The sequence below is a fragment of the Camarhynchus parvulus genome, chromosome 21 (genome assembly GCF_901933205.1).
Source record: "Camarhynchus parvulus chromosome 21, STF_HiC, whole genome shotgun sequence".
Classification (NCBI taxonomy): Eukaryota; Metazoa; Chordata; class Aves; order Passeriformes; family Thraupidae; genus Camarhynchus; species Camarhynchus parvulus.
Window position 1 is genome coordinate 6,549,779 of NC_044591.1, and position 15,255 is coordinate 6,565,033.

The 15,255-nt window shown below is 50.1% G+C and overlaps 1 protein-coding gene across 4 annotated transcripts in view; it reads left to right on the top strand.

The window, feature by feature from the left end:
- CASZ1 (castor zinc finger 1) overlaps positions 1-15,255 on the top strand; it is a 192,510-nt gene that overhangs the window by 144,942 nt on the left and 32,313 nt on the right. For all 4 annotated transcript variants that reach the window (XM_030963980.1, XM_030963981.1, XM_030963978.1 and 1 more), the window contains 3 exons: positions 3,287-3,853; positions 10,313-11,153; positions 13,927-13,995. In XM_030963980.1, the coding sequence (XP_030819840.1) occupies positions 3,287-3,853; positions 10,313-11,153; positions 13,927-13,995 (1,477 nt within the window). The remainder of the gene's footprint in view (positions 1-3,286; positions 3,854-10,312; positions 11,154-13,926; positions 13,996-15,255) is intronic.

Genomic DNA, 15,255 nt, shown 5'->3' on the forward strand with positions numbered 1-15,255 from the left:
GAGTTTGTCCCGGGCAGAGATGAAAAGTCCGTGTGACAGGATCAGGTTATAAATGGCTTCCTTAGATTGATGTGAAATCAAAACATTTCTATTTAGACGAAGAAAATGAAGGGGGATGTTTACTTAGCCTGGAATCTTTAAACAGTGATTTGGGGTGGGGAGCTCGACCTGGGGGGAGGGTGCCTCTGCCTGGCTTCTGGGATCTGGCAGTGCCGACCTTGGGCAGATACAAAGATCCCTCATCCAACAGCTCAGCTTCCCTCCCTCTGCCCTAGAGAATGAAACACAGGTGCTCTGGTCTCCTCCAACCTGAGGCTCATGTTCAGCATTTCTCTGTAAGGGGTTCCCTTCTGCTCGTGGACTTGACAGCCTAAAAGAAGGGAATAGGAATCCTCCTCCCATTCCATAGACAAGGAAGTAAGGGAATGAAAAGATAAAATGTGTCCAGACTTGGAGAGAGGTGGTTGCAAGGTTGGCAGGAGAAGCTGGAGGTTTTGATTTCCACCTATATTGGAATAGGTGAGATATAGAGCCCTGGTATTTCAGAGCAAATGCCATTCCAGGAAGGTCTCTGGGAGGGTTAGGTCTATAGATCAGGAAAGTGGCATGTTTTCAGAACTCGCTTTATTTGCAGTTCAAACTTTAGGAAAAGATTCTCAAAATGTTAAAGAATCCCAAACAAAAGAAGGGAAAGGAAGGGTGCCAAGGGGCAGGGCAGGAGCTGGGGGGCAGAAGCTGGAGAGGTAGAGGAGCAAAGCCAGGGTGTGTGAGATGGAAGGAGGCAGAGCAGGAATGGAAGACAAGTTGCAGGCTCCCTGGAATTGCTGCATACGCAGCAAGTGCAGCCTCAGGAACGTCTGTTCCTCTTTTCCTTTGAATAAATATTTATATATTCATTTGCCAGCTGGTGCACACACTTGGCTGCTCACCTCCAGACCAGAATAATAGGATCTGCCTTCCTGGCAGAAAGGGGTAGGGCAGCGAGGATTCGGGCTGCCGAATGTGTGCCTCGCAGTTATCTCCAGCTGCAAGCGGTGCTGATCTCACCAGTTAAGTAGGGCTGGCTATCGTGAGAACATGGACAGGGAATCACCAGGCAGTGCTTGGGAGAGAGGCTGGTGATTCCGTGCTGACCCAGTGCCCTGGCCCCGGGCAGGCACCGCACGGAGGCTCCGTCCCAGGCACCTGCAGCCCGCGGGGTTCTCCTGGCCCTTGGCCTGAGCCCACAGGCGTGAGCTGTAGGTGTCCTGGCCAGGCTCCACATGGAGCTCACGGCCGCCTCCTGAGATTCCCTCTGTGGTACCAGTTGTACATAGGATCAGCCTTCACTTTGTGCCCTAAATAGTGGGAATGCAATTGGAAGGGAGGGTGCCAGCACATAAAGACTTGCAGCTTTATGGGCATCTGCCTGTGCCCATCTGTATGTGCGAGGGCTGCAGGCTTGCGTGAAAAAAGGAATGCGTGGGGGAAGGCGCAGGAATGTATTTTGGGGAGATGGGGCTTCTTAACCTGTACATGTAGGACTGTGTTTACGGAGTGTGCCAGCGCATACACACAGCTCTTTGAACAGCTGTAATTTCTAGATGGGGAGGTACGTGTTTGGGAGCATCGTGTGCTTTCCCTTGGTGAAAGCATGATTGCACGTAGGTGTTAGTGCCGGGGGGTGCGTTTGGAAAGTGGAGGAGTACATTTTGCCTCCCTTTGTGTGGGGGGCTGATATATTTGTCGGGGGGTTATTTTTCTTGCAGTCCTTGACAGGGAAGCGTGTCTGAAGCTGTCAGGAGTTTACGCTAAGCAGCCATTCTCTGGCTGTTGGACAGCAGGTCTAAAGTTTCAGTCTGTTTGTATTGGGCTGTCATGTTACAGGATTAGGGGCTGTCACAGTGGCTTCTGGGTGCATTGTAGGGGGTCTGATTAATCTCACTGTGCTTCTGTGGAGCAGCACCTCTGTGCTGGTGACAGGGAGGTGTGAGCTGAGCTGCCACGAGGGAGTCCTGTGCAGTAGAGGAGCCTGTTCTCATCATTTGAGGTCTGGAGACATGTTCTGTTCACTCTGCATGTGACTGGCCCCTCTTTCAGCACAATGTAAAATCCAAGACCCCATTTTGGAGGGACCTCCACCTCCAACTATATCCCCACAGTAACGCTTGTGGCATGTGTTTTATTGAGTGTTCTTCCTGAGCCCTGGATTGCAGGGCAGGGCCCCCTGGCTCTGGGGGAAGAGCCCGGCTGTGTGTCCTCTGCAGTCCTTTAACCCTGCTTAGTCTGGGCATCTCTCAGAGGTATCAGAAATAGAGAAATGAGACAATGCAACTGCTTTAGAATAATTATTTTGCTTTTACTTGGGATTGAACCTTGTTAATTGTTGGTGCAATAATTATGCAAGTGACTCTGATAGAGACCATTTAGTTCAAGATTCTCCATGACCTTGAAGTTAAGACCTTACCTTCTTCCTCTCTCCCCCCACCTCCTCTCACCCCTCCTTTACTAGCTGTCACATATGAATAAACTACATTAAAATAACAAACTCACACTAATTAGCTGATTGTGCTGGGAAGTATGAGAGCAGAATTTCCTGTGTGCCAGACTGAGCAGGCAGAGGGGCCTGATCAGCCACTACCAGCCCACAGTGATTTCCTCCATTCTACTGTGACACACCAGTCTAGTTGTGGTGCTCCAGCACACACACTTTGCCAGGGCTCCTGTCCTCCATACTGGTTCTTTTAGGTGCATACTGGTTCTCTTCTCTGAGACTATGCACAAACTCTTTGAGGTGAGTTCCTCACTGTCCGTAGGGTTAGGCTTGGGAAGCTGCTGTCCTTGCTAGAGATGCTGGGGTGCAGTTGCTGGCTGGTGTGGTTCTGGCACCCACTACATCCAGGATAGAGCTAGGGACCTAAAGCAGGTGGTGCTGCAGTCTGGAGGAGGGGACAGTCCAGGCTTTTAACAAACTGGTACCCTGCCTCAGCCAGGAGCAAAGGCTGGTGCCACGCTCACCTGCCTGGGATGTTTGGGGTCTTTCAAAGCCAGTTCTGTCCCAGCACAAATTTCTTGTGGCCAGTGGCATAATTTGGTCCCAGCAGATTCAGAGGATGCTTCTCACCAAGCTCTTCTCGTTGGGCTTCCACTCAGAGCTTAGGAAGCACATAGTAGCTCTTCCTTTCCAAGGTTGAGACTGGCCATGCCTGAAAGCCCAGTGGGTTGGCACCATCCTTTTGCTTTTTGGGTTCAAGTTGTCTGATGCCACTAATGCCCTTCCTTGCTTCTTTCCCCTCTCTCTTCCTAGCTGAAAGAACTATATGCACTGACGCAGCCTCAGGAAAACCCGCAATGGCTGCCAAGCGCAAAGGCGGCCTGAAGCTAAATGCCATCTGTGCCAAGCTGAGCCGCCAAGTCGTCTTCGACCACGGGGGAGCTGAGCAGGCACGTGCAGACAAGGGGCCACAGCAGGAGAGCAGCAACAAGGACCTGCCCCAGCCCGGGACCAAAGAGCTGGGGACAGAGTTTTCAGATGGACTCAGCTGCGTGCAGAAGATCGAGGAGGACAAAAGGAGGGAGGTGATCGAGAAGTGGGTGAACGGGGAGTACAATGAGGAGCCCTTGCTGGGGCGAGCAGAGGGCAAGGAATGTAAGAGCACCGAGAGCACAGAGGTGCCCCCTGAAGGGGTTTACATGGTGCAGCCCAAGGGCTGCAGCGACGAGGAAGATAACGGGGACGAGGCAGACGCTCTGAGGGGCTCGCAGGATGGCAACTTCTTGGATGACAGGGATTCAGATGGGCCAGCAAAGGACGATGCCTACCGGTCCTCCAGTGGCGAACCAGGCTCCAAGCTGGGGGCAGGAACCACCTCAGGTAAGCCCTCTGTCCCCTCCATTTCCTGACACAGGGCAGCTTCAGAGTTACATTTTCTGTGTCCATGGCAGGTCCTGCAGCACCTGGCAGCCAAGGGGAAGAGTGAGAGCCCTGAGCCCCTTGCAGAGGCCTGTCATTTTGCTCTTGGGACCATAGGGAGTTTGCCTCTGGCTTAGCCTCCCCTTCCCAAGAAGGGTGGTGTAAGGGTGGACATGGCTGGATAGTTCTTTCCACACCACAAATCCCTGGGTAGGGACTGGACCGGGCGGGACAGGAGCAGTGGCCGGGATGAAGGTTCTGGAAGGAGTGGCCGTCGAGGCGTTCCTCCATGGACGGGACCAGATCAGGGGGAGCCTGCAGGAGGCTGAACTGAGCCAGGGCAAGGCTGGGATGGTCCTTAGAGAGCCACCTAACAGTGAATGTCACGGTCCCTTCCTGCTGCTCCGTGGTGCCTCGGCCAGGTGGAGGGGCTGAGGTGATGCTCGTGTTGTGGTGTTGCCTCCCCTCACGAGGGGCCCAGTCCTCGAGCTTTGCCCACCCTGAGCTCAGCATCGAGCTGGTGAAAATGCCACTTCCAAACCAAAGTTTCCCCCACCATCTCATGTGTTCTTCCTCTGGCTGTGTGTTTCCTATTTGTGGATTGCTTCTACTTCATTTTTGTGGCTCATTCAAAAGCTGAGGTCAACAAGAGATGTTGGGGAAAGCCTCAGGTGACTTTCTTGCTCCCTTTCTGATACCCAGGTTTCCCCAGATTGATTTGAGGGGGTGTATGAGTGCTAAGTCTTGATAAAAGCTTCGGGTGAATTGAATTCTCTCCGTTAGGGCAGAGCAGCTCCCTCCCCATTTGTCACTCAGCCGGGCTGGATCTGTAATTGAAAGATCTTCCCCTAATCTGCTCCACCTGCACGCACCCCTCCCCTGATCTCAGCACTTTGTGAATCCATCAAACTTTCCTCCTTTTGTGTGTGCGCATGTTTTCCTCCTCCTGTTAATAATGCAGCTGAAACTCATCTCCGTCTGTCCGTTCCCCTTCTGGAGAGGCACATTCTCTAGTCTTCACGAGTTCAGTGGCAGCGCACATAATTATGCATATAAGATATAAACAGAGCTGTTTAATTATCCTTCGCCACATCAGTGACAGAGTAATTAACAAACATTGCAAGATCAATGAGGGAAAGTGTGACCTTCAGTTTCCTTTGATAGGAAAGCCCTTGTCGTTCCCAGACACAAGGTGATTGTGCCTGGACTCTGGTTTAGTTTGTTTTAATTCACACCACTCCACCCCACCTCACCATTTGCAGCTTTTATTTGCTATAAAAACTAAAAGGAGGGGAACTTAAATGTAAAAAAAAAAATGTTTCCAAACTAGAGAAAATGAAAAGAAGCTGAGGTTTCTCTCTGGGGGAAGAGATTTAAGTAAAATACTTTTGCAGGGCTGTATTGTCAAAGGATTGTGCAAAAATGGGTAACTGTTTGGGAAGGGGGGGTAGCTGAACCTTCATTTATGTCTAAGGCAGGTAATGGCACATGAGGCGTCCAGTTTACATATAGAACCACGTGGGATTTGACTTGCAAACAGACGTGCTGCTGTGTCTTGAGCGTCTGCTTCAAGAACCTTGTTATAAATGTCATTTGTAACATTTCCCTGAAAGCACAAGAAACATCCCTTGCCTTGGAAAGGACAAAGTTATTTTCCTTTATTTTTTCTGTCAGTGTTCAGGAAATGAATTTTCAGCTGTTCATCACCAAGTCCTCTCAACGCCTGACGTTACTGAGTGTGAACTAAACATTCCAGTGAGATTTGGAATTTCCTCTGTCAAAAAGGAGGAATTTTTTGGTGGGAGCTGGGGGGTGTCGCAGGAGTCAGATGAAAGGAGAGGAATACAGGTCTGCCCTCCCAGTCAAAGTGGCTTTGGGGGAGTCATCACAGAAACCTTGATTTGGAGATTCTGAGCACCACTTGCTCCCCATGAGAATAGAGGGTACAGGGCTGGCAGTGCTGAGCAGTGTTTAAAGCTGAGCCCACACTTGGCTCAGCTGGAAACTTGTGTGAAAAGCAGGAGCCACACAGAAAACCAAATCCTACATCTAACAGGCTTTCTTGGTCAGTGGGAAAACTGATCCTAATTATATGGGGATGAGAAGGGTTCCTGCTTCCCAGGGTCCTGGTGTGTACACATACTGTCCACTTTCTGGGGATTCAGCTTGTGCCCATGTCTTCCACCAGTACCTCTCGTGGTCTGTTGCCAAATCCTGGCCACCTTTGTGTCCTTCCAGGCTGACAGGAAGGCTTGTTGTGCATTAGGCAGAAGTTCACAGAGACCCGCTCAATGCTGTTCAAGCCTCGTGCTTTGAAACAAGATGGAGTTTCTTTTCCAGCCTCCCCTGGGAAAAGCAAGACTAAGGAGTCAGTGCTCAGTCTTGCCCCGTGTGCCTCCTCCCTGGTCCACCTGGGAAGCACACTGAGGAGTCACAGAGCTGCTGTCTGTCAGGAGATGGGTGTCAGAAGCTGATCTGGGTGTGCAGATTTGTTTGTTCATTCATTCAGGCAGCCTCTCTTGCCCACTGACCGGCCCGTGCTTCCCTGTGCACATTTATATTTAGCAATGAGATTTCTCGGTGCGGTCTCTGACACGGATCCCTTTCCACAATCGCTCACTGACGCACACATACCCAGGCAGATTTTCCTACACATGTTCTTCACTTTGTCTGTTACATAGTGGGCTAAAGCAGTCGGAGTAGGAGCTTCCCCCCGTACAAGCTTTTGGATCTGCCTTTCTTTTCTTAGCTTCTTGGCTACGTCTCTTGGAATATTCATTGGCCCTGTTTTCAACCAGGAGAGTTTTCTCTTCCTAATTTCCTGGGGAGACTTCACTTAGGAGAGCGTACACGCCAAGTGCCAGTTTCTTGCTCATCATCCTCTATCCCCCAGGTCTATGTATTTTCCCTCCCAAGCAGAATAAAGGACAAAGCCCTGGCTGGGATGTCCCATCCCCCAGTATCCAGACCTTGCACTCCATTTGGGCTGTTTTGCTTTTCCTTCCATATATAGTGTGCTGCTGCAGGCTATTTTTAGCGCCTTTTTTGCTAGCTTCGGATCCTTTGTGATATGATAGCTGCTCTGAGACACACAGATCTCTGCTCTTTGGCAATGCCCACAAATGGAGAGCAGCGACAAGGGGAGAGGGAGCCCTTTATTATCACACAGGAAAGGAGAGGAAAATGCAGTGCAGGGAAGGGGGAGGAAGACACAGGGATAATGCTTCCTGTGCCTTCCAGGAGTCCTCACAGGGAGTGTTTCCCAGTGGTTGTCCTGCTTCATTTTTGTCTGTTTGTGGGAAAGAGGAGGGTTTTCTGTCAGCTAGGTAATATCAATTACCTCTTCAACGTTGTCTGAAAGTGTATGTGAAGTGAGGTGGCTGAAACTCATACGATCCTTCTGGCGAGCCAGCTCCCTCCTGTAGCAGGGTGCTTCTACTGGAGGAGCCTCTGTCCTTCATGTTAGGTGCCTGAGCAATTAAATGCAGGTTGTCTTAACTTCAGGGCATGTGTTGGGCTTGTTGGGCTCATGCTGGATGAGTAGAGCTGCAGTTGCTGGCAGTGAGCAGTGGGAACTGGCCACAGCATTTGAGAAACGTGGGTGAGGAAAGACTGAGCAACACCAGCAAAGCAGGGAGGGTGTTGTGATCATCTGGAACCAAATCTGAGCAGAGGAAGAGCAGAATTCAAGGTGGGTTTTTGGGGATTAAATCCATGACAGTGAAAGCTGAGCTCAGACTTCACGAAGCTCAGAAGAAGTTCTGGGCCACCCCCCTTCCCCTTTCCAATAGGCTTGGATTTTGCATCTGTTTACCCAGCTGAGGTATAGCCACATGGTACCAAAGATGGGGCACACTGGCTTTCAGGGAAGTGGCTAAAGCTAGTAGAAATCACATTTAATAGTTTCATTTTGTATCAGACCCTCAGTGTGGTATTCTTTTTCCCCTTGCAGCTTGACACAAGCTGGCTAGAGTTTTTCTGTGCAGTACTTGAAAATCAGGGCATTATGAGCAAAGCTGGGGGCTGTTTTACTGGTCCAAAAAGAAAGGAAAAGCAGAACAGGGAAAGCAGGTTTAACAGAAACAGGAAATTGTTAGACCCAGTAGGGATTTCATGGGTACATTCTCTTCTGTTGGGTCATAGGGTTATACTGAAATGGAAGTGGGGAAAAGAAAAAAAAGAGGTGAAGAAGAGAACTGCTTTAAAGCAGAATGATGTTTTTTAATATGCTGTGTGTGAAAGATAAAGTTGTCCTTCAGACAAGTCTCGTTGCTGGACCTAGTGAGAACTGGTTCTGCATTTAACATCCTGTAAGACTGATCCCAACCCATGAGGTTGTGCTATGCCCTGAGCCTGACACTGCAGGGGCATTGCCACCCATTCTGTGACTAGCAGGGTGTTTATTCTGGGGTCAGGCATCCCAAATCCCATGCAGAATGCTGGGCTTAAGTGCCAGGAACTGGAAGGTTGTTTTGGGCTAAAGCAGATCCCAGCAGGTGTGGCTTTGTCCCTTGCCTTGCAGGCTCTGGGCGTGTTCTTCACATCGCCTTCCCCCAGAACCACGTACACAGGGAAGCAGTGTAGCAGCACTTCTGCTGCAGTAAAACAGCTATTCCAGGCAATCCTGGAGCAGGAATGTGACCTTCATGGTCTTGCCCATTTAGTGCCCGTCACAGGCAGTCTTTTCCTCCATAGAGTCCTGTGAAAACTGATTTGTGGGAGCTGATGGCTATTGAACTTGGACTGTGCTCATTGACAGGCTCTTGCGTGCACGGAAACGCTCTCGTGTACGTGCCTGCCTGTGCAAGTGGCATCACTGGCTGTCAGATTCCCCACTTCTTAGGAATCTTTGGGATCTGCTGACCTGTTCTGTAGCAGCATCTTGGTGCCTTCCTTTTGCTCTGTGTTTCGAGGCAGTGTTGCTTTGTTTTGAGTGGGACCCCATGCCCAGAACTTCCCTTCTGCTGCCAGTGTACCTCCCTGTGCTGGCTGCCTGGGAGGGAATGTGCCTGCCCATTAGAGCCAGAGCAAGTGTTGAGTAAAGATGATGAGGGAGGTTTGAAGGACTCCTGCACACAGTAAATCTTTACTCTGCAGTAGAAAGCAAGAGGGAGAGGAGGAGGAGGAGGAGCGCTGTGTCAGACTGAAGCCTAAACGAGGCCAAGCCGGCGCATCAGAGCAGTCTTTATTTCCTCCTTTACACTGATATTGGGTGACCTCCAGATGTGTGTTCTTCCCATCATGGTGGGCTGTGAAACTGCCTGAGGGAGTAGGGGAGGGAAGAAGGGAGGGAGAGACCCAAGGAAGGACAGCTTTTGCTCATTCTTCCTCCCTTTAATCAAGCTCTGTGAAACTAACCCCTTCCTGCCCCTTCCCCAGCCCATGCTCCGGAGCACTGGCTTTCTCCCCCTCCCTGGAGCCCACATCAGGACAACAGCTTTCTCTCCTCAGTCTAAATCTTGATGGAGAGAAGGCTGTTCCTTACCTATTTTCACCTGCATGGACTTTTCCTGGTGTTACTGGAAGCTGTTCCTGGCTGCTTGAAAGGCTGCCTGTAGGTTTCCATAGCATTCACTGGACTGTGGCCCTTTTCCACATGGCAAGTAGTAGCTGTCCATTTACAGGAGTTGAGATGGAGGAGAGCAAGCTGAGTGAATCCTTACAAAATTGATAAGGAAGGGAAGGGAAGGACTGCAACAGTGATGGGGAACTATCCTGTCTTTGTCTTGCCTTCTGCTCTCCTTCCTGCACTCCTCATTGCCAAGTTTCTCGTGCATACAGCCTTTGCTGCTCTTCCCCTGCCTTGATTCATCTCCACCTCTGCTGCTTTCCTCCTCTCTGCACTGTTGTATTCTGCCCTCCTCCTGCTCCACCCCATACATTGCCTTGCCCATCTCCCTTATCCATTTCACACCATTGTGTCCTGCCTGCTCTCAGCTCTGCTTGCTCTTCACCAGCACACACAGCATTTTCACATGGGTTTTCCCCCTTACACATGCTGCCATCTATCCTCTGTGCACCTCCTTCCATACACAAATATACACAAGGACAGATCTGTACAAGCCTTGGCATATTGGCATTGGTCTCACTTCCAGTAAAATTACTTTTTCTTCATATTAGGCCAAGGCAAGAGTGCAGAGACATTTATGAAACTTTGTTTAATGTACTGAAAAGCCATCGGCTAGAACATTTAGGAAATTGATTTTCCTGGCATTGATGAACTCTTTTTATTTTACCCCAGTATTAATTACTTTTTTTTAAAACAAATTAATTTAAGAGTCATAAAACCTAACAAGTGAGCCAAACGTCAGTAGATCATGTTCCCCTCTCCCCTTCCTCCCCCCCCAGCTACTAGTGCTGGTATGGGAGGAGAAGAAAAATCAGTGCCTTGTGTGACTCTCTCCTCTGGTTTCACTGCAGGGGAAGCTTCATCACTGCGGGATTACGCCGCCACCACCATGAACGAGTTCCTGGGCATGTTCGGCTACGACGACCAGAACATGCGGGATGAGCTGGCCCGCAAGATCAGCTTCGACAAGCTGAACGCTGCTACCTCAGAGGCCACCGCCGCCGCTGCCGCTCTCCCCGGCGAAGATGCCATGAGCAAACGAGCCCGCTTCTCCAAGTACGAGGAGTACATCCGCAAACTGAAAGCTGGAGAGCAGCTCTCGTGGCCCATGCACTTGGCCAAATCTGAGGAGCTGGGCTCCAAGCTGGGAAAAGAGCCGTCCTCAGTGCTGGCACAGCCCATTCGCATGCCAGGTCCAGACGCCTCCATGCTGACGGAGACCAAAGCCACTATCCTGCCACTGCCCTCTCCCAGCAGTTCCCAGATGCAGGGCCTGATGTCACGGGCCTCCAAATATGACTTCTTCATTCAAAAGCTGAAGACGGGTGAGAGCATCAGGCCACAGAATGGCAACACTTACAAGAAGGCCTCCAAGTATGACCTAGAAAACGTCAAGTACTTGCACCTTTTCAAGCCTGGGGAAGGAAGCCCAGATATGGGAGGAGCCATCGCCTTCAAGACAGGCAAGGTAGGCCGGCCTTCCAAGTATGATGTGAGGAACATTCAGAAGCTTACTCCAGTAAAAGCTCCAGTCCCCAGCCTGGCCCCTGCTTCCCTCACCAGTACCCCCAGCAGCACTCCGGTGGCCGGGCCAGAGCAGTCCATCTCATTGCCATTCAACACTCCTGAGTACCTGAAATCAACTTTCTCCAAGACAGACTCCATCACAACTGGAACAGTCTCTACAGTAAAGTAAGTGTACTCCCACTTTTCTTATCTAAGTACTAGTGGGGGATCATACCATAAGTCTGTGTGTGGTTCAGTGGGCAATTCCAAGTCCTTACCCTGTTAAATACTGCATTGTTCATGGGATGGTTCTCTTTGCTCTCTGTCAAAGTGTCTGCTCCTCTTTTTTACCTTGCATCTCTATTTATCTGGTCTGCACTAAGGCTGTGACCTGCCATCAGCAGTTACAGCCATGAATGTGGAGTCCAATAGCCCCTGAGTTCATATGTTAAAATGAAAGAGGAGGGAACATGGTACTGTCAGCACTCTTACGGTCAAGGTTGGAACTACTTTATTTTCTTCTCTCTCTGGTTTCCCAGGCATCTGGATGTGCCTGCAGGAGAACCTGATTCTTATTTCCATTTAACTAAAAGGCATGACTCTGCTGACTTTACTGTTAGCAAGATGGGGCTTTTTGTTTGTCCCAGAACTCAGAAGACGTTTTGGTGCCTAATTCTCATCAATTTCCATAGGAGTTAGGCATATACCTACTTCTGTGGGGCCAGGCCTGTGTCTTCTCAATTTGCTTACACAAACAGAGGTGATTCAATTACCCCTCAGACTGGGCAAACTCATTAGCCCAATTACCACTAATAACCTCCTGCACATACGTTGCCAGCAGTCTCTGCAGTGATGCCGTTGACTGAATGGAGGTATCTGAAGGTCTTGCCAAATCTTGGATTACTTTTTAATGTACCTTCCAGAGTTGGGAGCTGTAGCAGAGATACATATGTATGTCAGGCTGCAGCAGGGAGGAAGGGAGAGACTTCTCTGCTTTCTTGTCATGGTTTGGGTTTACTTGTTTCTCACTGTGAATCTGGGCTGTTGTGAGCTGTGAATCCCATGAGGTCATTTGTAGTAAGTCCAGGGCCTTCTGTCCTGCCCATTGTGCCATCACACACACCCTACTGCTTGGTCCTCTGATGAGGAAAAAGGCTGTTTTTTGTTTGGCATGTGGTTGTAGGAGGCCTTGAGCTTGCTTGAATGTTCTTTGCAGTCCCAGCAAAGTCTGCATCACCCACTTTCCCTGTTTCCCCATGTGGAAGGCAGAGCCATGTAATGATACCTGTCTTCCATGTGAAATGGTTGTTTATCAACTGCCTGCAGACAGATGGGGAGCTCCATGGTAAAGGTGTATGGGAAAGGACAGAGGATTATTGACATCTGCATCTGCTCAGGATGCTCAGGGTCCTGCTCAGGATGAGCCTGTGTGTGCTACAGATGACAGGCAGGGACTCCTATTACTTAAAAGCACAGTGGTGTAAATATGCCTGGAGACTCAGTGCCTTGTTGTGATGGATGACTTGGTCCAAGACTCTGTGCCTGAAGTGTCTTGAGAACATTCAGCTGCCTGGAGCTCAGTTGCCATCCTAGAGCTGTGCCTAAAGGCACAAGCAGGATAAGCAAGCCTCTTACCTGCTGTGGTGTTGCACTGGGGTCCCAGTCTGTTTTCCTTTCTCTTGCTTGTTTTCCTGCCTCTTGCCAGATGTGAGTTTGCCAGCACCATGGTGAGCCTTCCTCTGGCCACAGGACTTCCTCAACCAGGGCATCGTGATGGGGCTGCAGCTGGAATGGAGGTGACCATGGCCTTCAGCCTGGCACTTCTGTGTCCTGATCACACATTGCAGTACAGAATGGGCTCTGGTCCCTTCTCCTTCAGGCTGCTCACTAGATAGAGGCTTCCATGATAAAAGGCAGCAGCCCATTAACTGTGCTGGTGAAGGAAGTGCTGACTGCTGTATCTGGGCCATGGCTTCCCAGTCCCAGTCCCCACTGGGTTCAATAACCTGGCAGGAATTACCCTTTACTCTCACACATCTGCACATACACCCTTGCCATGGGTTTAAACTCTCTTAGATCCAATGCCATTAACCTGCCCTGAACTCGTCTACCTTCAAGTGAACTCTGTGCGAAAGTGTCCTTGTTTAAACCAGGGTGCAGAGCTGCAAGGAGGCGGAGTGGAGGCTGGGCACGGGCAAAGCACACAGAGAAGATGGTGTGCAGCCTGTCTGGAGGTGCATTGGGGTGGCCCTATCTCTTGGGTAGGCTGGAGTCTGGCCCTGCATCTAATTTTCCCTCTTCCTGAACTCGCTAAGGATGTTATTTTTATCTGCTTCCTAACCATGTAAAATAATCCAGGTTTATGTGACAGTTGGGGTGGTTTTCTCATTGATTAAAATACATAATCTGTCTGTTAGAGTTTTGGGGTATCTATGAACCAAAGAGGCATTCTTTGGGGCTGGAGCCACTGTTCCAGTGCTGGTCACAGAGCAGCAGGGCTGCTGGCCACAGGGAAATGGGCAATAGCTCACAACGTGGCTGGCTGAGAGACTCTTCTCCTGCAGCTGAGCCAGGGGCAAAGCTTCTGTGCAGACAAGGGCAGAACTGCCAGGTGCCTCAGAGAGATGTTTGCATGTGGCCATCACTTTTTCGTATAGGCATTTTTTCAGTAGAAACAGGTTTTTGTGGTTGATCTTCTCACTTTCTCCAACAAACTGCTCAGAGTCCTGCAAAGAAGGAACATGCAGGAAGGGTGATACACAGCCTGTGTCTTTCCCTGGGAAAAGAAGGTACAGGATTTGAAGAGCAAAGGGGAGGGAATTTAAACTTATGGGTATCTTTGCTGGTACCCTTCCCTGGGCCCTCTCTCCTGATCTGTCAGCGGTGTGTGAGAGAAACAAGGAGTTTAAGCTGTGCCCTGTTCCTGCTAACCAGCTCTGCCCTGTGTGTCTCCCATCAGGAATGGATTACCCACTGACAAACCAGCCGTCAGCGAAGACGTAAATATTTACCAGAAGTATATTGCCAGGTAGGCAAAACTTTTGACTTTGCTGGGGAGAGGGCTGGGAGTTAGAAGATGGAGTGGTGGTGGGAGAGACAAGGTCTTGTCTGGATCAAGTGTTTAAACCAGGCATTGGCACTTCCATTTCCCGTGTCATCTGTCCTTGCTCTGTCCCCCTGCCTGGGAGAGCAGTAGCTGTGAGAGGTACACGGTCATGCCAAGAGCATGCTTAGCTCCCTGGAGCTGTTAGACTTTGTGACAAATAGTGGAAAACCGCTTCACTGAAGAAGCCCAGGATTTAAATGGGGGTTCTGCCTCTTGGCTGTTGTTCTTTCTGTCCACTGCCTTTTTCCTCTACCATTTCTGCAGGAGGCAAGCAGAGAACATCTCAGCTCTAAGAATCTTGGCCAGAGAGATTCACAAGTGACTTGAGTTTAGGGAGCTCTTGGCATCAACATGGGATGATTATCCTAGAAAATTTTTGCAGCTCATTTTTCTGAGAAATCCTCACTGAATCAGGTGCAGAGTAGGGCACCTTATCACAGCTGTGGGCATGCTTAGGTCAGGACAGTGATGCTGAGAGGAAGCCCAAGGTTGTTGTGGTGGGACAAAGTGAGTAATGCCCCAAGAGCCAGAGGGACAGAGGACATGATTGCATAACACCTGCCTGGGTTAGAGCTCATGGCATAAAGGGTCCATCAGGCTCTGCCCCCAGCCGGTTGAATCCTCCATCAGCAAAGTCAGAAGGCTCCCAACAAAAGCCCCTTGTATCCAGACAGACACGAGGGAAGCAAGCAAACGCTTCTCTCCAGGGAAAAACTGGAGGGTTTGCTCCCACCAGCACTTGGGCACTTATTAATGAAAGGGGAAGGGAGTGTGTACTGTGCTTTCCCACCTCGCCAGAGCCCACGGAGAGTCTCCTTGTGGGAGACAGTCAGCTGCTAGGAAAGTAAAGGGAACATTTTGGCAGGGAAAAAGAGTGGGAACAGCACTCTCCTAGCTCAAGAGTGGAATGACAAGTGACTTAATTTCCTCCCTTTTGCCCAAATCCCAGATGTAGGAGAAGGGGGCAGAAAACCCCATGGGAAGAGAGGGCAGTTGTGCCACCACAGGCAGCTCCTCAAGCAGCAATGCCTCAAGTGCATGTGGGAATTGACTGCCTCAAGGGACAGTACAGTAGTGGGATATAGAGAATATAGGAAGGAAAGCAGGGGTTTAAACTCACGTGCTGTGTTTGTTTACCCTTATCCCAGGTCCAGAAGGAGCAGCATCCTTTTATTTCTGAGA